A 22,728-nucleotide genomic window follows, 5' to 3' on the forward strand; every position below is an offset into this window, starting at 1 on the left:
ATTCCCGCCCTTCATCATTATCAATACAAAAATCCAGAAAACTTAAACAACAACAAAAAAAACAGCTTTCTGCAAGGCACCGTTTAAAACTGCCGAAGGCTGCACATAATCTCATTCTGTCTTGTCAGAGGAAGTTGGATTTGGCGGCTGTGCGCTGGCGGTATTAATATTTGATGAGATCTTGAGGGGAGGAATTTGTATGCAAATGAAATGTATGCTAATCCAGCCGACAGCCCGAGGATTTTTTTCTGTTGTATGTGTGTGTGTGTGTGTGTGTGTGTGGGGAGGGGGGTGGTGGGGGGGATTCCTGGATGGAGTTAAGATGGAGGACCAGATCGTTATAAGGATGTGAATGATCGGCTTTTAAAAAAAAAAATAGCTTTCCCCCTTCCCTTTAATTCTCTCTCCTCCCCGGACTTATGGAGGCTCTTACAGCATTACAACATGCATAGGAAGGGCAATGGAGAGCTCCCTTTGCCGGATGGTTGGGAAGAAGCGAGAGATTACGACGGTAAAGTCTTTTATATTGATCACAACACCAAGCAAACGAGCTGGATCGACCCCCGAGACAGGTAGGAGGGCAGTTTGCAACTAGGGTTAACAGCAGCCAGGCACTGGCCGAGGACTGACTGACTCTGCAGGCAGATTGCACTGGAGCGCAGCCAGACCAGACTGGGTCAGGATGGGAGTGCTTTCAACCCACCCGAGCCCTTTTGATTCCAATAGTTTCCCAGTGATTTTTCTCCCTTGAGTACTGAACATGCACTTTGATACTCTGGGGATACACGCAATACCAGAATGCTTTTCCTATAGAGAGAGAAACACCACCCCCAACTATTTTAACTACAAAAATCCGGATTTTACTGAATTCATTTTTTTTTGAAGATTTCCTTGTTAAAATAAATACATAATATTTGTCGCCCCCCCCACCCCCCGCCATTCGTTCGCGATTGCTGTAAATGCTTTCTATGTACTTTTCTTTCTCTCACTTGCACGGTGATTTAAATACATATTTGTTTAGTATTTAATTGAGTTGAGTAATAGTGACTTGGATAGTGGTTTCTACTGCAGCAATGACGGGGGAGGTTTGCAAGAATTTTTCACAACTTTTTTTTTCAAAAGATGAAGTTATCAAAGGGAGACTATCGATTTGAAACTCTCGGCAGTGTGAAGATGTTGTGAACTGGGATTTTATGTAGTTACTCAAGGCCGGGAAGGAGCAGGTTGAGGAATTTTCACAGGTCACACCAAACACAAGTCCGAGTGAAAACTGACCCAAATGTAGTGTTTGAAGGTGAACTTTATTGAAAGGGCGGCGGGGGAACATTTGTTAATTGTAGTATTAGCAAGATTTGTAGCGGATTCAGCCTCCTCTTCTACAGCTCTTCTGCCAGTTATGTGGAAGGAGTTATCCCCTCACCCTTTTGACTGGGGTCTGAGTCATTGTAAAAGACAGACAGACAAGGAGCTGAGGGTCATTCCCCCTGCTTTCCCTCGTCTTCCCCCTCCCCTCCTTTCTCCCCTTTCCCCCTCCTTTCCCCCTCCTTTCCCCCCTTCTCCTCCTCCTTTCCCCCTCCCCTCCTCCTTTCCCCCTCCCCTTCCTTTCCCCCTCCCCTTCCCCCTCCCCCTCCTTTCCCCTTCCCCCTCCCCCTCCTTTCCCCTTCCCCTCCCCCTCCTTTCCCCTTCCCCCTCCTTTCCCCTTCCCCCTCCCCTCCTTTCCCCCTTTCCCCTTTCCCCCTTCCCCCTTTCCCCCTCCTTCCCCTCCCCTTTCCCCTCCCCTTTCCCCTTTCCGGCTCCCCCCTTCCCCCTCCCCTCTTCTTTCCCCTTTCCCCCTCCCCTGTACTTTCCCCCTTCCCCTCCCTCCTTTCCCCCCTCCCCTCCTTTCCCCCTCCCCTCCTTTCCCCCTTCCCTCTCCCCTCCTTTCCCCCTTCCCCTCCCCTCCTTCCCCCTTGTCCTTTCCCCTTCCCCTCCCCTCCCCTCTTCTTCCCCTTCCCCTCCCCTCCCCTCTTCTTCCCCTTCCCCTCCCCGCCCCTCTTCTTCCCCTTCCCCTCCCCGCCCCTCTCCTCCCCTCTTCTTTCCCCTTCCCCTCCCCTCTCCTCTTCTTTCCCCCTACCCTCTCCTATTCTTTCCCCCTATCCTCTTCTTCCCCCTCCCCCTCTTCCCCCCTTCCCCCCTCTTCTCTCCCTCTCCCCTTCCCCCCTCTCTCTCCCCTTCCCACTCTTCACCGACCCCCACTGCTCCCTCTCTATCTCCTACTCCCCCTTCGCTCTTTGTACTCCTCCCTCCCTCCATCCTTTCCCTACTCCTCCCTCCCCCTCCCCTCCCGCCAAACCTCCCACCTTCCCTCCCCATCCCCTACTCCCCCTCGCTCTGTACTCCTCCCTCCCTCCATCCTTTCCCTTGTCCTCCCTCCCCCTCCCCTCCCGCCTTCCCTCCCCAACCCCTCCACCACTTATTCCCTCCTTCCCTCACTCCCTCCCACACTCCCTCCCCATCCCCTCTCTCTACCCCTCCCTCTTCTCCATCTCTCTTCCCCCTTCCCCATCTCTCTTCCCCCTCCATCCCAATCTCCCTCCCACCCTCCTCATCCCTCCTCCCCCCATTCCCCTCTCCCTCCCCATTCCCCCTCCACGCCTCCCCATTCCCCCTCCACCCCTCCCCATTCCCCCTCCACACCATTCCCCCCCTCATTCCCCCTCCACATCATTCCCCCCTTCCATTCCGTCTCCCCCATTCCCCTCCTCCACTCCCATGCTCCCTCCTTCTCGTTCCTCCCTCCTACCCCCTCCACCTTATTCACCCGCTCTCTCTCCCCTCCCCCTCTATCCCCCTCCCTCCCTTCCCCTTCCCTCCGCCCTCTCATCCCCCCTCCCTCCCTCTCTTCCCCCACTCCTCCCCCCTCCCCCTCTCTTCCCCCTCCCTCCCTCTCTTCCCCCTCCCTCCCTCCCTCTCTTCCCCCTCCCTGCTCCTTCTCTCCTTCATCCCTCTCCTCCCCTGAGCTGAAGGGATCGAGCCGCCTTTCCGAACAAAGCCCAGTTCAACCTTGTCTCTGCCCGACGCCCCTCCGTTTTCGGAGCCGGGCAGACAAGGGCGGCCGGAATTCCGGGGCAGTAACCGGCCTGTGGAGTGCTGGGCCTCCGAGATGTAGTTGATGAGGTTTTCCAGGCTACAAATTCAGCCGAGAGCGAGAGGTTAATGTTCTCTGTTTCGTCCCCCCCCCCACCCCCCCACCATCTCTGAATTCCCTGAATGTGTGAATTTTATCCCAAGAAAGATTGATTTGGAAAACTGTCAGAAAGTTTTTGCAAACGGATCAGGAGAAGTGAATCTTTGATAAAAATGGATTTTGATTTTATTTCAGTGACACCACTGCTCTTCTGGAGTTGTATAAAACAATCGTTTTTTTGTATATCAGTAATCACTTTGTTGCTGATCTCTTCAATATTGATACTGTTATTTGTCGATGGGAACGTTTGATGCAGCGAGTTCCCTTTTTTACACGTCTGAGCAGTGGCTACGTTCTCGGGTCTTGGGAAGTGTTGATGTTCTGCAAATTGTTGCTTTAAGGCTCTGGCTGGAATGCAGCGATGGGCATCTCCCGTTTGGATTAAAAGCGAGGAAGGTGCCCTGTGGGCGGGCAGTGTCTTCCTGCCCCTACACTGGGCTTGACAGTGTGCCCTGTGCAACCTGCTGCGCTTCGAAACTTGCAAATACCATTCATAGTGGTTGGAATCTGCATCCCTCTCGGTGTCAAAATTGACACCAATGCCGGCTTCTGTTTGAAGCAAGTGCAAGAACACTGTATTTGAAACAAGCAAGGAGGGCGAATTTTGATTCGAAGGGGATTTCATGGTAAGAGGGAGGAGGTGGATCATGATTGGATCAGCCGTGGCTCAGTGGGAACACTCTTGCCTCTGAGGGGAAAACGTTTTGGGTTTCAGACCCAGTTCCAGAGTCTTTCTTGAGTACATAATCTAGGGTGACACTTCACAGTGCGGCACTCCCTCAGTATTGCACTGGAGATGCTGTCTATCAGTTTGAACGCCCATGGCTCTATTTTGAAGAGTAGAAGGAGTTGCCTCAGGGTCCTGGCCAATATTTATCCCTTAGCCAACATCACTAAAATCTGATCATTATCACCTTGCTGTTTGTGGCAGCTTGTTGTGCCCAAATTGGCAGCCACGTTTCCTACATTACAACAGTGACTACACTTGAAAAGTACTTCATTGGCTGTAAATCACTTTGGAATGTCTTGAGGTTGTGAAAGATGCTCTATAAATGCAAATCATTCGGCATTTCAAACGGCCTGATGGCTCTCTTATGTCAGGACGCTCTGGCATGCAGATTGATTGCAGCACTGTCACCATCTTTTAAATGACAGCATTTGTGAAGGTTTTTGAACTGATTATACTGCATGTAGCAGTTTCTCTACTTTGTTGCCAAGGTCATCTGACAGATTGGTTTATTGAGTTGTCGTTAGCTTTGGTGATAGATGCTGCTCACTGGAATTCACGGTGTCTGTACAAATCTTCCTAAATCTTGATTGCGGACTTGCCCTGTTGGGTCAGTCAGTAAATGCAGCATAAGCTGAGCCATACAGAGTAGGAGGAAGGCATTCATTTCAGTGCTTTGGGAAGGGGAGACTTAACTTTAAAAAGACAGTGGAAAACTCCCAAAATCACCACTACAAATTGCATTGATAAAGTTCTGTTGCATTTTTAAGCTGCATTTTATGCGATCTTTTGGATTCTAAAGCTGCATTTTATACTGCCTTTGTTTTTGTCTGAACCATTGGAGATCAGCATCTGTGAGCCAGCTCCCAGTATTTACATTACTCAATATGATCTACACCATCCACAGTTGAGAGGACTGAGTTGAACAAAGAACAAAGAACAGTACAGCACAGGAACAGGCCATTCGGCCCTCCAAGCCTGCGCCGATCTTGATGCCTGCCGAAACTAACACCTTCTGCACTTCCGGGGCCCATATCCCTCTATTCCCTTCCTATTCATATATTTATCAAGATGTCTCTTAAACGTCGCTATCGTATCTGCTTCCACCACCTCCCCTGGCAGCAAGTTCCAGGCACTCACCACCCTCTGTGTAAAAAAACCTGCCTCGCACATCCCCTCTAAACTTTGCCCCTCGCACCTTAAACCTATGTCCCCTAGTAACTGACTCTTCCACCCTGGGAAAAAGCTTCTGACTATCCACTCTGTCTATTCCGCTCATAACTTTGTAAACCTCTATCATGTCGCCCCTCCACCTCCATCGTTCCAGTGAAAACAATCCGAGTTTATCCAACCTCTCCTCATAGCTAATGCCCTCCAGACCCAGGCAACATCCTGGTAAACCTCCTCTGTATCCTTTCCAAAGCCTCCACGTCCTTCTGGTAGTGTGGCGACCAGAATTGCACGCAATATTCTAAGTGTGGCCTAACTAAGGTTCTGTACAGCTGCAGCATGACTTGCCAATTTTTATACTCTGTGCCCCGAGCGATGAAGGCAAGCATGCCGTATGCCTTCTTGACTACCTTATCCACCTGCGTTGCCACTTTCAGTGACCTGTGGACCTGTACGCCCAGATCTCTCTGCCTGTCAATACTCCTAAGGGTTCTGCCATTTACTGTATACCTCCCACCTGCATTAGACCTTCCAAAATGCATTACCTCACATTTGTCCAGATTAAACTCCATCTGCCATTTCTCTGCCCAAGTCTCCAAACGATCTATATCCTGCTGTATCCTCTGACAATCCTCATCATTATCCGCAACTCCACCAACCTTTGTGTCATCCGCAAACTTACAAATCAGATCAGCTACATTTTCCTCCAAATCATTTATATATGCTACAAACAGCAAAGGTCCCAGCACTGATCCCTGCGGAACACCACCAGTCGCATCCCTCCATTCAGAAAAACACCCATCTACTAATACCCTCTGTCTTCTATGACCGAGCCAGTTCTGTATCCATCTTGCCAGCTCACCTCTGATCCCATGTGACTTCACCTTTTGTACCAGTCTGCCATGCGGGACCTTGTCAAAGGCTTTACTAAAGTCCATATAAATAACATCCACTGCCCTTCCTTCATCAATCATCTTCGTCACTTCCTCAAAAAACTCAATCAAATTAGTGAGACATGACCTCCCCTTCACAAAACCATACTGCCTCTCGCTAATAAGTTTGTTTGTTTCCAAATGGGAGTAAATCCTGTCCCGAATAATCCTCTCTAATAGTTTCCCTACCACTGACGTAAGGCTCACCGGCCTATAATTTCCTGGATTATCCTTGCCACCCTTCTTAAACAAAGGAACAACATTGGCTATTCTCCAGTCCACTGGGACCTCACCTGTAGCCAATGAGGATGCAAAGATTTCTATCAAGGCCCCAGCAATTTCTTCCCTTGCCTCCCTCAGTATTCTCGGGTAGATCCCATCAGGCCCTGGGGACTTATCTACCTTAATGCTTTACAAGACACCCAACACCTCCTCCTTTTTGATAATGAGATGACTGAGACTATCTACACTCCCTTCCCTAGGCTCATCATCCACCAAGTCCTTCTCTTTGGTGAATACTGATGCAAAGTACTCATTTAGCACCTCGCCCATTTCCTCTGAGATGAATAGTGCTGCTCTGAAATCACTGGGAGGCATAGAGGCAAGCAAAAGCAGTTCAGTTGGGGTATCTCTTTCATTTTCCCATTTCACAGAGGGTGGCTGGAATCTGGCATTCACAGCCCAGTGACAACAGCAACAACAACTACTTGTATTTATATGACGCCTTTAATGTAGCAAAACGTCCCAAGGAGTGTCATCAAAAAAAAAGTGATAGCGAGCCACATTACATATATTAGGACAGGTCAAAGAGATAGGTTTTAAGGAGCATTTTAAAGGAAGGAAGAGGAGTAGAGAGATGGAGAGGTTTAGGGGGCCACAGCCACAATGAATAAGAATGGATTTGTGCCAGGCATGGTGCTCTAATGCAAATTATTTTTTAGGGTATTGTGTTTGAAATTTTGATTCCATAACAGTAGCCAAGATAATTGTCAAACGAACCAAGGGGAGATGAGAAAGCTTTTTATGCTGCGAGTTATGATAATCTGGAATACCCTGCCTGAAAGGCTGGTGGAAGTCGATTCAGTTGTAACTTTCAAAAGGGATCCGCTTAGGGCCTAGAATTGGAGGAGTTCTGAGATTTGGAGGGTAGTAGGGTAGGAGGAGGTTACAAAGAGAGCAAGGGGTAAGGCCAGGGAGCGTTTGAAAAAAAGGATGAGACTATTAAAATTGAGGTGTAGCTGGACGGGAAGCCCAGTGAGCACGGGGGGGGATGGGTGAACTGGACTTGGTGTGAGTTACTATGAGTTCAAGTCTACGGAGAGCACAAGGTGGAAAGCCAGGACACCATCGCGATAGTCAAGTCTAGAGATAATAAAGGCACGGATGAGGGTTCCAGCAGCAGATGTGCTGAGACAGAAAAAATACAGATAGGCAACAGCATGTAGAGCATCAGCAGGCGTATACCGTATCTTACTGTTCTGTGACAATGTATTGGGGCGTCAATCATCTGGATTGCCTTGATGCTCCCCAGAGGGTATTTAAACAGAAGTGTTAACTTTTCTTTGTGTAGGGGAATGCTTACCCAGCTGTTCGCATGTACTGAAGGAGCAGACACAATAGTGAAGCATTGCACTTGTCATGCATTGGCTATGGAATAGGGTCAGGATACAGGTGATGGGACTGTACAGCTGCGGGCTGTTCACCACAGCCACAATGAATAATGGTGAATTTGGCATTGTGCCAGGAGTAGTGCTCTAATGCAAATTATTTTGATGGTATTGTATTTGGAATTTTGATTCCATAAACAATAGCCTTAAGATAATTGTCAAAAGAACCAAGGGGAGATGAGAAAACCTTTTACGCAGCAAGTTGTTATGATCTGGAATGCCCTGCCTGAAAGGCTGGTGGAAGTGGATTCAGTAGTAACTTTCAAAAGAGATTGAATATATATGTGAAAAAGGAAAATGTGCAGGGCTATGGGAAAGAGAGTGGACTGGGACTTATTGGATAGTGTTTTCAAAGAACCAGCACAAACACGATGGGCCAAGTAGCCTCCTTTTGTGCTCCAGGTTCCAGGCACATTAAAGAAAGACCTAACATTTATATAGCACCTCTCACAACCACAGGACATCCCAGAGTGCTTTACAGTCAATGGAGTACTTCTGAAGTGTGGTAATGTTGGACAACAGTTAGTGCTCAGTTAGCTCTCACAAGCAGCAACACAATAATGACCAGATAATGCATTTTTGTGATGTTGATTGAGGGATAAATATTGGCCAGGACTCCAAGGATAACTCCCCTGTTCTTCAAAACAGTGCTGTGGAATTTTTTGCATCCACCTGAGAGGGTAAATGCGGCCTAGGTTTAACTTATCATCCAGAAGTTAACACCTCTGACAGTGCAGCACTCCCTCCCGCACTGGAGTGTCAAGATAGAATTTTGTGGTCAAGTCTTGGGGTGGGACTTGAACCCACTACTTTCTAACGCAGAGGTGCTACAAACTGAGACACAGCTTCCTTACTTCATTAAGTAATGCAGAACATGCCCAGAACACAAATGTTTTTGCAGAAATATTTCTAAGGCCAAGATCAGATGTCATACTGATGCAGGCGTATCCTGTTAAATCAATGTTATTTGATATAGAGGCACTAATTTATTTACTGAGAGGGTGATTAAATAAGCCAAATTCTAATTTTAATACATAGACTTTCATAGCTTTACTAATGTTTTGGGAATTACAGGCTTTGATTAAACCTATATTTTCTATGAAAACTAGTGGCCTTGTTAATTATTTTTTCATTTAAAAATATCAAGCTGGCGATGTTTGTGCAGTGGACTTCTATTTCATTATATTTTTCTTTTAAATCATAATGTTTAAACATGTTAGATTTACACTGCTATGGTTAGATTTTATTCTAATTTAATATAATGATTGTCTATAACTTTGGCTGCAAATTAGTGTGTTACTTGTGTAGTTTTAAAGCAAATAAAAGAAAATCTTTACCGTGCTGTTTTCAGTCCTCTTTACAGTGCAAGTGCAATTCCAACGTGAGATGGTTATTGCTAGGAAACTATTATGAAACTTGCAATGTAAACAGTCTTGTTATGTCACTGGCAGCAGTTAGTGACACACCTCCACGTTCCAGTGATGCCAAATACTTGGAGCTGTGTGAATGAGATTGCATCCTGTCACTGATTTTCTCATTCATTATTTCTTTAGATCGTCATGGTGATGCTAATTGTTAATAGAAGCGTGCAGGGACTATTTTTTACATTGTGACTTTTCCTGTGCAGGTTTACACATGACTTTATATAAAATATGGGGTTTCAGGTCAGGGGCGCTTAAACGGTGACCCCGGACCCCTGCGTACTGCTGTCGCCTGTTAGCTAGTGGTCAGACTTGAGAAAAGTCTTGCTGCTTTAAGAAGATTGGACAGCAACTTGCAGGACCCATGAGGATGTGGATCTCTGATGCCCTTGGTGACCTAGATGGCAGCAGCTTTTTATTTCTGGTTGACGTCAATGGTGGGAGATTCACTCCTTTTCATATGAACCATCTTTAAGTATTCATGTACACCGCAAAAAACAATTTTGGGCTATTTTTAAACTAGTAATTCTTCAGTTTAGATTCTGAGAGACAGAAAAAAATGGGTTTATTACCGGGAAAGAGGAACCAGATTTAATAGTGTCATCCTAGAATCCAAACTAAATTAGCATCAGTGTTACAGGCTTGATCATATGTTAGAATGCAAGAAATAATAAATTTGAGAGCACTGTGCGTATGATTGAGTCTGGATGCAGAGATCTCTTTCCCCCACTTTGGTACAGGATTGACGCCATTGTTGTTGCCATGGGTTGGTTTGTTGGAAGAGTGGCATTTAAGCAGGACATTTCAACTCACGAGTGTCACTTTTCCTATTCTACCTTCTAGTGTTTTGTCCTGCCTGTTGCAGGTCCAATGGAGGCCCAGTAGGGATGAAGCCCTCTGGTGGCAGCTGTCAAGGTCCATGTAAATTCAGTCTAGTATGAAGTTGGAGATGCAGAGCTCAAGCTTGTACTGGAGAAAGTAGTGGGAGCTCTGTGGATATTCTGCCAATAGCAAAGTGCATTGTTGAATCTCGAGACTGAATCAAGACTGAATCCATGAGGCAGCTCTGAAATTGGGTGAGCTTTGGGCCATTGCAATGTAAATGAAGCTTTTAGGAGCCTGATTACAGATTGCACTATTTGCTAGGTGGACTCTTTAAAAGTATTTGATGTTTGTAAGATTATGGTTATGTTTTTAGCTGAGCTGGCATGCTTATTCAATAATGAATACCATGTTGTGTATGAATGTTGTTCCTTCTTTAACCTTTCCTCAGTTTGAGAACGCTCCCATTTCAAAAAATTCCACACTGTTTCTAAGCCGCTCTTTATCTTTAAGCCTTTTAATAGAGTGCCCTGATTATTTAAACAACAGAATTACTTCAGATAATTGAGAAAATTGTTTGCATTTCTGATGCAGTACCAGGCAGGTAAGCCTTGAGTTTAGTTCACAGGCAGGTTTGCCTAAAGGGACATTTAATTATGCTTACAGTTATGAAGATGCAGTACAACCAAACTTGCAATCCATAAGCATTACTTGTTTGTAGAGCAAACTTGTGAGTGTTTTCTAGGGTAATGGACATTGAGAAGGAGGGTGAAAGGGAAAAGATGGGTTGGAGCGACAAAAACACAGTCATAAGGAAGGCTCTTACAGAACCTTTGAATGGCAGAGAGAAAGGTGCCACGATTGACATGGTACTGGAGGGAGTTCCAGAGGGTGGGGCCAGACTGCCCAAAGGGGCAGCCAACAATAGTACAGCAGAGGGAATGCAGAAGAAGGTGTAGGCTATATGACAGAAGCAGAGGCTTTATGCAAGGACTTACAGCTGGAGAAGATTAGCAGGACAGGGTGGATTGAGGTCGTAAAGGGATTTAAAGGTGAGTTTTGGTGTTAAAAATCAATTTACTGGGGCAAGCCAGGTAACCCTGACAAGGGTGGGGCTGTGGACATTGAATGTAGGCAAGGATGTGGGCCACTGCGTTTTGTATGAGCTGTCGTTTGTGGAGGCCAGCAAGGAGAGGACTTGAGAAATCAAGTTCTAATATATTAAATGCTTGAATTACAGATTCTTCAGCATAGGATGAGAGGAAGGGGCAGCGGGGTGTATCAGAGGTGAAGGAAAATGGTCTCAGTGATAACATTGGATGAGGGTAGGTAACTGAGTTTAGGATTGAGCTGTGACTCACCAATTCACAGAATTGTTACAGCACGGAAGGAGCCCATTCGGCCTATCATGTCTGTACCGACTCTCTGAATGAACAATTCACCTCGTGCCAGTCCCCTGCCATCTCCCTGTAACCCTGCACATTCTTCCTTTTCATATAACTGTCTAATTCCCTTTGAATGCTTCAATTGAACCTGTCTCCACCACCCGCTCAGGCTGTACAATCCAGACCTTAACCACTTGCTGCGTGAAAATCTTTATCATGTCGTTTTTTTGTTTCTTTTACCAATTACTTTAAATCTGTGCCCTCTTGTTCTCGATCCTTTCACAAGTGGGAACAGTTTCTACCTATCTACTCTGTTCAGGCCCCTCATGATTTTGAATACCTCTATCAAATCTCCTCACAGCCTTCTCCAAGGAAAACAATCCCAACTTCTCCAATCTATCTTGATAACTGAAATTCCTAATCCCGCGAACCAGTCTCGTGAATCTTTTCTGCATCTCTAATGCTTTCACATCCTAAAGTACGGCGCCCAGAACTGGATGCTGTACTCCAGCTGAGGCTGAACTAGTGTCTTATACAAGTTCAATGCAGAGGGATCTGGGTGCCCTAGTGCATGAATCATAAAAGGTTAGTATGCAGGTACAGCAAGTAATTAAGAAAGCTAATAGAATGTTATCATTTATTGTGAGGGGAATTGAATATAAAAGTAGGAAGGTTATGCTTCAGTTATACGGGGCATTGGTGAGACCACATCTGGAGTACTGTGTACAGTATTGGTCTCCTTAGTTAAGAAAGGATGCAAATGTGTTGGAAGCAGGTCAGAGAAGGTTTACTAGACTAATACCTGGAATGGGCGGGTTGTCTTATGAGGAAAGGTTGGACAGGCGAGGCTTGTATCCACTGGAGTTTAGAAGAGTAAGAGATGAGTTGATTGAAACATACGAGATCCTGAGGGGTCTTGACAGGGTGAATGTGGAAAGGATGTTTCCTGTTGTGGGAGAATCTAGAACTAGGAGTCACTGTTTAAAAATAATGGCTTGCCCATTTAAGACAGAGATGAGGAGAAATTCTTTTTTTCAGAGGGTCGTGAGTCTTTGGAACTCACTTCCTCAAAAGGCGGTGGAAGCAGAGTCTTTGAACATTTTTAAGGCAGAGGTAGATAGATTCTTGATAAGCAAGGGGATGAAAGGTTATCGGGGGTAGGCAGAAATATGGAGTCGAGGTTACAATCAAATCAGTCATGATCTTTTTGAATGGCCGAGCAGGCTTGAGGGTCCAAGTGGCCTACTCCTGTTCCTAATTCATATGTTCAACATAACCTCCTTGCTCTTGTACTCTGCAGCCCTATTAATAAAGCCCAGCATACTGTATGCTTTATTAATCGCTCTCTCAACCTGTCCTACTACCTTCAGTGACATATGCACATATACACCCAGCTCCCTCTGCTCCTGCACCCTCTTTAGAATATTACCCTTTATTTTATATTGTATCTCCATGTTCTTCCTACCAAAATGTATCACTTCCCCTTTCTCAGCATTGAACTTATCTGCCAGCTGTCTACCCGTTCCACCGACTTGTCTATGTCCTTTTGAAGTTCTATACTATCCTCCTCACAGTTCACAATGTTTCCAAGTTTTGTATCATCTGCAAACTTTGAAATTGTGCCCTGTACACCAAGGTCTAGGTCATTAATATATATCAGGAAAAGCAACGGTCCCAACACTGACCCCTGGGGAACTCCACTACAAACCTTCCTCCAGCCAGAAAAACATCCATTGACCACTATTCTTTGTTTTCTGTCACTCAGCCAATTCTGTATCCGTGTGGCTACTGTCCCATTGATTCCATGAGCTATAATGTTGCTCAAAAGTCTGTTGTGTAGCATTGTATCAAATGCCTTTTGAAAGTCCATGTACACCACATCAACTGCATTGCCCTCATCAACCCTCTCTGTTACCTCTTCAAAAAACTGCAGCAAGTTAGTTAAACATGATTTTCCCTTAAGAAATCCATGCTGGTTTTCTTTAATTAACTCGCATTTGTCCATGTGACAATTAATTTTGTCCCGAATTAATCTTTCTAGAAGTTTCCCCACTACTGAAGTTAAACTGACTGGCCTGTAGTTGCTGGGCTTAACTTCACACCTTTTTTGAACAAGGGTGTAACGTTGGCACTTCTCCAGTCCTCTGGCACCATCCTTGAGTTTAAGGAAGACTGAATAATGATGGCCAGCGCCTCTGCAATTTCCACTCTCACTTCCCTCAGTATCCTCTGCTGCATCTCATCCAATCCTGGTGCCTTATCCACTTTAAGGACAGACAGCTTATCCAACACCTCCTCTTTATCAATTTTAAATCCTTCTAGTGTCTGAATTACCTTCTCTTTCACCATTGCCTGGGTGTCATCTTCTTCCCTGGTAAAGACCGATGCAAAATATTCATTTAATAACTCAGCTATGCCCTCTGCCTCCATGTACAAATCCCCATTTTGGTCCCTAATCGGCCCCACTCCTGCTTTTACCACCTTTTTACGATTTATATGTCTATAGAAAACTTTGGGATTCCCTTTTCTGTTAGCTGCCAGTCTCTGTTCATGCTCTCTCTTTGCTTCTCTTATTTGCTTTTACACTTCCCCTCTGAACCTTCTATATCCAGCCTGGTTCTCAATAGTATCTTCTACCTGTCATCTGTCATAAGCACACTTTTTCTTCTTTATCTTAATCTCTATCTCTTTGTCATCCAGGGAGCTGTGGATTTGTTTACCCTACCTTGCCCCTTCGAGGAAACATAACTTGACTGTGCCTGAACTATCTCTTCTTTGAAGGTAGCTCATTGTTCAGTTACTGTTTCTCCTGTCAACCTTTGACTCCAATTTATTCGTCTCAGATTCATTCTTAGCCCATTGAAGTTGGCTTTCCCTCAGTTAATTATTCTTACTCTGGATTGTTCTTTGTCCTTTTCCATAATCAGCCTAAACCTTATGATACAATGATCACTGTCCCCTAAATGTTCTCCTATTCACATATTCACATGTCTTGGCCTCGAGAGGTTTTTGCAGAAGGCAAAGGAGTTGGTTTCGGTTTTGTTGAAATTTAGTTAGAGGAAGTTCAGAGTCATCTAGGTTTTAATGCAACCCAAGAAGTTGGTGATGTAGGCACTAGCCTTAGCCTCCATAGAAGGGGCTAACTAGTCGAGATGAATGTCGTCTGCATGCATGTGGAAGTTGGTTTAATGTTTCCAGATTATATAGAGTACCTACAGTACTTTGTACAGTTTTGGTCTCCTTATTTAAGGATGGATATACTAGCATTGGAGACAGTTCAGAGAAGATGGATTCCTGGAATGAGTTGTCTTATGAGAAAAGGTTGAGCAGGTTGGGCCTATACTCATTGGAGTTTAGAAGAATGAGAGGTGATACTATTGAAACATATGATACTGAGGAGGGCTTGACAGGGTAGATGCTGAGAGGATGTTTCCCATCGTGGGAGAATTTAGAACTCGAGGGCATAGTTTCAGAATAAGGGATTGCCCATTTATGACAGAGATGAGGAGGAATTTCTACTCTCAGAGGGTCATGAACCTTTGGAATTCTCTATCCCTGAGAGTTGTGGAGGTTGGGTCATTAATATAATCAATGCTGAGATAGACAGATTCCTGAATTACAGGAGAGTCAAGGGTTATGGGGATCAGGCAGAAAAGTGGAGTTGAATATAAGAAGTAGGAGCAGGAGTAGGCCATTCGGCCCCTCGAGCCTGCTCTGCCATTCAATAAGTTCATGGCTCATCTGATTGTGGCCTCAGCTCTACTTTCCCGCCTGTCCCCCTGCCGCCCCCTCCCCATGCCTCCCAAATAACCTTTGATGCCAAAGTCATGATTTCATTGAATGGCAATAGTTCCAGTAAAATCTTAAGCATGTTCTTTTTTAAATATTTACAATTTTTCTAGAACAGTGACCAGTGGAAATCTTAATGAATAAATTTACAATGTCATTACACATATATATGTCAATTCCATTTGGATTCCACAGAGATGCATAGAACAGCACAACTCCATCTCATTGCTAGCATTGGAAAACTTGAAAAAGAAAAGCAACGAGGCAGTTAGGAACTGCTTATTACAGGACCTTGTCCCACTCCTATTTCTTAGTATCACCAAGAGGTAACATGCGGATAATGAAGAGGAGGAGACCAAAAATGGAATCTGATGTACACAAAAAGTGATCATGGAGGAGAAGCTGCTGGAAGCAATATGATCCCCATGATGTGATGTGTAGCAGTGAAACTAACAGAGAGCAGTGCCATAGAGGTGTACTGTAGAGGTGAGATGCTGCAGGAGCATGGTGTGGTTGACAGTGTCGAAGGCAATAGCGAGGTTAAGGAAGATGAGAGGGAACACAAAGCCATAGCAGCAAACACAGCATGAATTCACCATGGTAACAGGCACAGCACGAATACTCAATGATCACGAACACTGCATGAATACTTATGGAACTGGGATACCTTTTGAATTTAACCCTCTCCCACCTAGGGATTTTCAGCTCAAGTGTCAGTTTAGTTGGCACTCTCATTCATGAGGCAGAAGTTTGTGGTTTCCAAGCCTCGCTGCAAGACTTGAGCACATAAACTGGGCTGATACTTCAATGCAGTGCACAAAGAGTGCTGCATTATCAAAGATGCAAAATTTTAGATGAGTTCTCATGGTACTATTCAAGCAGGCGTCTCAGAAAACATTCCTCCCTCAACCATCATCATAAAAAGCAGATTATCTCATTGTTAATTAATTGTCTGCTTGTGGGACCTGATTGTGTGCAAATTAGCTACTAAGTTACCTACATAACAGTGCCTGCACTTCAAAAGGAATTTATTCAATTCTAAAACACTTTGGGGTACCATGAGCCAGTGAGAAGCTACTATATAAATGCAAATTCTCAATTTCCAATATGACTGTGGTTTTGATATGCTAAATACAATTAAGAATTCCTCTCATCAATAATTCCAGTAAAATCCTAAGCATGTTCTTTTTTAAATATTTACAATTTTTCTAAAACAGTGACCAGTGGAAATCTTAATGAATAAATTTACAATGTCATTACACATATGTATGTCAATTCCAGATGGATTCCACAGAGATGCATAGAACAACAACTCCATCTCACTGCTAGCATTGGAAAAATTGAAAAAGAAAAGCAACGAGGCAGTTGGGAACTGCTTATTACAGGGTATCACATGATGGATAATATCATTTAAGAAAGTACTGGGTAAATTTAGGAAACAGTTGCTGTGATGGAAGGCATTCTGGAAGGATAAGATCAAATGGGCAATAGGCCTGTCTTATTCAAAACAGTGTTCAAATTGGAGAGGTTTTCACATAATCACAGAATAATACAGTGCAGAAGAGGCTCTTCGGCCCATCGAGTCTGCACCGATGCATTAAAGACACCTGACCTGTCTACCTAATCCCATTTTCCAGCACTTGGCCCATAGCCTTGAATGTTATGACATGCCAAGTGCTCATCCAGGTACTTTTTAAAGGATGTGAGGCAACCCGCCTCTGCCACCCTCCCAGGCAGGGCATTCCAGACCGTCACCACCCTCTGGGTAAACAGTTCTTCCTCAAATCCCCCTTAACCTCCCACCCCTCACCTTAAACTTGTGACCCCTCATAACTGACCCTTCAACTAAGGGGAGCAGCTGCTCCCGATCCACCCTGTCCATGCCCCTCATAATCTTGTACACCTCGATCAGGTCACCCCTCAGTTTTCTCTGCTCCAGTGAAAACAACTCAAGCCTATCCAACCTCTCTTCATAGCTTAAATGTTCCATCCCAGGCAACATCCTGGTGAATCACCTCTGCACCCCCTCCAGTGTAATCACATCCTTCCTATAATGTGGCGACCAGAGTTGCACACAGTACTCCAGCTGTGGCCTTAACAAAGTTCTGTACAACTCCAATATGACCTCCCTGCTTTTGTAATCTATGCCTCGATTGATAAAGGCAAGTGCCCCATATGCCTTTTTCACCACCCTATTAACCTGCCCTTCTGCCTTCAGAGATCTATGGACAAACACGCCAAGGTCCCTTTGTTCCTCGGAACTTCCCAGTGTCAGGCCATTCATTGAATACTTCCATGTCACATTACTCCTTCCAAAGTGTATCACCTCAAACTTTTCAGTGCTAAATTCCATCTGCCACTTTTCTGCCCATTTGACCATCCCGTCTATATCTTCCTGTAACCTAAGACACTCCACCTCACTGTTAACCACTCGGCCAATCTTTGTGTCATCCGCGAACTTACTGATCCTACCCTGCACATAGTCATCTATGTCGTTTATATAAATGACAAACAATAGGGGACCCAACACAGATCCCTGTGGTACGCCACTGCACACTGGCTTCCAGTCACTATAACAGCCATCTGTCATCACTCTCTGTCTCCTACAGATAAGCCAATTTTGAATCCACCTTATCAAGTTACCCTGTATCCCATGTGCATTTGCTTTCTTGATAAGTCTCCCATGTGGGACCTTGTTAAAGGCTTTGCTGAAATCCGTGTAAACTACATCAACTGCACTACCCTCATCTACACACCTGGTCACATGCTCAAAAAATTCAATCAAATTTGTTAGGCATGACCTCCCTCTGACAAAGCCATGCTGACTATTCCTAATCAAATTTTGCCTGTCCAAGTGGGAATAGATTCTCTCCTTCAGAATTTTCTCCAATAGTTTCCCTACCACTGACGTGAGACTCACTGGTCTGTAGTTCCCTGGCTTATCTCTACAACCTTTCTTAAATAGTCGGACCGCATTAGCTGTTCTCCAGTCCTCTGGCACCTCCCCTGTGGCCAGAGAGGAATTAAAAATTAGGGTCAGTGCCCCTGCAATCTCCACCCTCGCCTCCCACAGCATCCTGGGACACAAATCATCTGGACCTGGAGATTTGTCCACTTTTAAGCCTTCCAAAACCTCCAATACCTTGTCACTCCCTATGACAATTTGCTCAAGAACCTCACAGTCTCTCTCTCTCTAAGTTCCACATCTACATCCTCTTTCTCTTGGGTGAAGACAGATGTGAAGTATTCGTTCAACACCCTACCAATGTCCTCTGGCTCCACCCACAAATTTCCCCCTTGGTCCCTAATGGGTCCTACTCTTTCCCTGGTTATCCTCTTCCCATTGATATACATATAGAATATCTTGGGATTTTCCCTACTTTTACCAGCCAGAGCTTTCTCATATCCCCTCTTTGCTCTCCTAATTGCTTTCTTAAGCTCCATCCTACACTTTCTGTACTCCACGAATGCTTCCGTTGATTTGCTCTCCTTGTATTTGCTAAAAGCCTCTCTTTTCCTTCTCATCATACCCTGAATGTTTCTGGTCATCCATGGTTCTCTGGTCTTGTTGCTCCTACCTATTACCCTAGAGGGAACATGTTGGGCCTGTACCCTCCCCATTTCCTTTCCGAATGCCCTCCACTGTTCTTCTGTAGATTTCCCAACAAGTAACTCTTTCCAGTCTACCTTGGCCAGATCCTGCCTTATTTTACTAAAATTCGCTCTCCCCCAATCCAAAACCATTTTTTGCAACTTGTCTATTTCTTTCTCCATAACAAGCTTAAATTGTACCATGTTGTGGTCGCTATCACCAAAATGATCCCCCACCAACACATCAACCACCTGTCCAGCTTCATTCCCCAGAATTAGGTCCAGCACTGCACCCTCCCTTGTTGGATCCTCTACATATTGAGCTAAAATGTTCTCCTGTATACATTTTAAGAACTGTACTCCATCTAAGCCCTTAACACGATGACTATCCCAATTAATGTTGGGAAAGTTGAAATCACCTAATATAATTACCCTATCATTTTTACACACCTCTGCAAATTGCGCACATATTTGCTCCTCAATTTCCCGCTGACTATCTGTGGGTCTATAATAAACACCTAGCAATGTGGCTGTCCCTTTTTTATTCCTAAACTCTACCCATAAAGATTCATTTGATGCCCCCTCCAAGATATCATCTCTCCTTACTGCAGTAACTGACTCCTTAACTAATATTGCAATGCCCCCTCCTCTTTTACCCCCCCCTCCTCTGTCTTGCCTGAAGATTCTATATCCTGGGATATTGAGCTGCTAATCCTGCCCCTCCCTCAACCATGTCTCCGTGATGGCTACTATATCACAATTCCACGTGTCAATCATTGCCCTTAACTCATCCGTTTTACCTGCAATACTCCTGGCATTAAAGTAGAGGCCTTCCATCCTGGTCTTACTCCCTTGAAACTTACTTCTGCTGTATTCCCTCTGACTTGTTCGCTTTCCTGTGTCTAGCTGTGTCCCTATTCTGCTAGGAGTCTGCATCCCCTCCCCCTGCCAAATTAGTTTCAACTCCTCCCAACAGCACTAGCAAACCCGCCAGCAAGGATGTTAGTCTCCCTCTGGTTCAGATGTAGACCGTCCCGCTTGTACAGGTCCCACCTTCCCAGAAACGGTCCCAGCGGTCCAGAAATCTAAAACCCTCCCTCCTGCACCAACTCTTAAGCCACACATTCATCTGTGCTATTCTCCTATTTCTATACTCGCTAGCACGTGGCACTGGGAGTAATCCAGAGATTGCAACCTGAGAGGTCCTGCTTTTTAGTCTACTGCCTAACTCCTTGAATTCTTGATGCAAGACCTCATCCCTCTTTCTACCTATGTCATTGGTACCAACATGTACCATGACCTCTGCCTTATCACCCTCCCCCTTCAGGATGCCCTGCAGCCATGCAGTGACATCCCGGACCCTGGCACCAGGGAGGCAGCACACCATCCTGGAGTCACGTTGACGGCCACAGTAGCGCCTATCTGTTCCCCTGACTATAGAATCCCCTATTACTATTGCTCTTCCTCTCTTTCCCCCTTCCTGTGCAGACAGGCTGCTTGTGGTGCCAGAAGCTTTGCTCTGTCCGCACTCCCTGGAGGAACCAGCCTCATCAGCCTCCAAAATGGAATACTGATTTGCAAGCGGGACCCCAAGTGACTCCTGAACTACCTGCCCGTTTCTCTTGGACTGCGTGGTGGTCACCCATTCCCTTCCTTCCTCAAGCCCCTTCAGCTGCGGTGTGACCACCTCTCTAAACGTGCTATCCACAATGCTCTCAGACTTGCGGATGCTCCACAGTGTTTCCAGCCGCCGTTCCAGCTCTGAAACCTGAACTTCCAGGAGCTGCAGCTGGACACACTTCCTGCACACATGCTGGTCCCAGGGACTGAAAATGTTCCCGGATTCCCACATGCAGCAAGAGGATCAAACCACAGCTTCAAGCTCTCCTGCCATGACTAAACCCTTTAAATTTAAAACTTTAGAAGATTATAATTAAAAAAAACAACTAAGTCTTGCTAAAACAATGACTTACAATTCAATCCACTTTGAAAAATACCCACCAGGACTTACTCACCAGTCAGCTGTGCTCTTTGGAAACTCTCGGCTCCCCTCACTCTGTGGACAGGTAGGAAATGAAAGGAGCTCCTCGCTCCCTCCTCACCGAACTTCCTCACTCACCAAACTTCCACTTTAACACTCTAATGCAACCCAAGTCAGCACTCTAATGCAAACAAGGTCAGCACTGTAAGATGGCCCACTTTTATACTGACTGACTCTAGCCCCTGAAAACTGGTTTAAGCCAATTCTCTAATTAACAAGGTTCAACTGCAAGCAGAGCCTGAGTAAACTCTGTTTAAAGCTGGTCTAAAACTCACCTTCTCCAACCTAAACAGCAACTGTTAAGTTAATCTGCTAAATAAAAGACAGACTAGACTTAAGATAAAATTAACCCTCAATTATCCTCAGTCACCAAACTTCCACTTTAACACTCTAATGCAACCCAAGTCAGCACTCCAGTGCAAACAAGTTTTGATAAATAAGGAAACATTATTTCTACTTTTGGATGAGGCAGTAACTAGAAGGTATAAACTTGAGATCATGAATAAAAGAAATGAAAGAAGAAGTTAGGAGATTTCTGTTTTTTACTCAGATTTGTTCGGATATGGAATGCTCTCTTAAAGGGATGAAGCTAAGGTCAAAGGTTGGGTAGGGTCAATGTCCAGATTTGGCCGACTTGGCCACAATGATACCCTCCAATGCTGTATAGCCATTAATGCTAGTCTCAAAACAGCAACATGATTGTGGTCAGTTTTGGCTGAGTCCTGACATTCAAAGTATCTGGCCTCATAGTAATTGGAAGGATCATAACTTTCCCTCCCACTCACTCTGTCAGTGCCCTACCAGCAACCATGATGAATGCAGGATACACAGTAACTTTTAAAAAGGAGCTGGATAGATATTTGAAAAATAATTTTTAAAGAAATGGACAGGGAAATAGAACTAAAAGTTCTTTCAGCGAGCCAGCACAGAAGTACAATAGGTGTAGGCTTTATTTTCTAAAATTCTGTGCCCTTGTGATTATTTTGAGTTGTCTGGTTCGTTTCCTGACTTGTGTGTGTGTGTGTGTGTGTGTGTGTGTGTGTGTGTGTGTGTGTGTGTGTGTGTGTGTGTGTGTGTGTGTGTGTGTGTTTGTACTGCAATCAGTTTATGCCTCATCTGGTTAACTGCCTGTAGTTTGATTGTAATAAATGCCTATTAGCTTATTTGTGCTTTCATGAATGAAGTAGAATGAAGTGAAGCCCTTGTTAAACATTATGAGTGGCTGACTCCATTATCTCCCTTCAAACTCACTACAGAATGTTATAAGACAAACATTAGGTGAGTAGTTGAAGGTACTTTGGCTTTATGCTTGTCAAAGAATGCCAAGCAGCCAAGTGAAATGTGTTGACTAAGAAAAACACCAACAGTAAAGATAGTACAGTGTGATTTATGCAATATATCTGGAACTTCGTACTAGGTTATAAGCATCTCTAATCATTTGCTCAGCTATTCTGGCTATAAGGAATTTTATCTGCACACACTTTACTGCCAAGACAACTTCAACCCTGAAATGAAAGCCTTGCCGGTCAGTTACTTGATCTGTATGGATCTGTGGACTTCAGAGTCACTGGGATACAATTACAAAAGTGATGTGATAAGAGGGTCGCTAGGTACAGTGTCTGTTGGTTTTTATTACAATACACTTCCGTTTATCTTACTCTGCTTATAGCTCAGTTTTAATTGTGATTCATGATTTGCTGTTTTCTGCACCAGTTTCCCTGGAGTGCCTTGAATATACTGGGAAGTAAGCCCCGTCAAGGAATTGGGAGCCATATTTCTTTGAGCTCTTGATGTTGAGGACTGTTGTGTTTGAAATTTGTCTCAAATCCAATGGATTAGGCAAAGTGAAGAAACAAAAATATATTCAGCTGTTGTTTCGATCATGGTAGCAAACATAATATTCCTTTCACAAGTTGCTGTACCATATTGCTGAGTTTTGGAGCCACCTGAGTCCTTG

The 22,728-nt window shown here is 44.8% G+C and overlaps 1 protein-coding gene across 3 annotated transcripts in view; it reads left to right on the forward strand.

Moving 5' to 3' along the window:
* Positions 1–294: 294 nt before the first annotated feature.
* Positions 295–22,728, forward strand: part of LOC137368963 (protein WWC2-like) — a 271,726-nt gene continuing 249,292 nt past the window's right edge. For 2 of the 3 annotated variants that reach the window (XM_068029350.1, XM_068029351.1), the window contains exon 1: positions 295–572. In XM_068029350.1, the coding sequence (XP_067885451.1) occupies positions 461–572 (112 nt within the window). In that variant the 5' untranslated portion in view covers positions 295–460. The remainder of the gene's footprint in view (positions 573–22,728) is intronic. The other variant, XM_068029352.1, reaches the window with a different exon arrangement.

This window comes from Heterodontus francisci, chromosome 4 (assembly GCF_036365525.1).
Source record: "Heterodontus francisci isolate sHetFra1 chromosome 4, sHetFra1.hap1, whole genome shotgun sequence".
NCBI lineage: Eukaryota > Metazoa > Chordata > Chondrichthyes > Heterodontiformes > Heterodontidae > Heterodontus > Heterodontus francisci.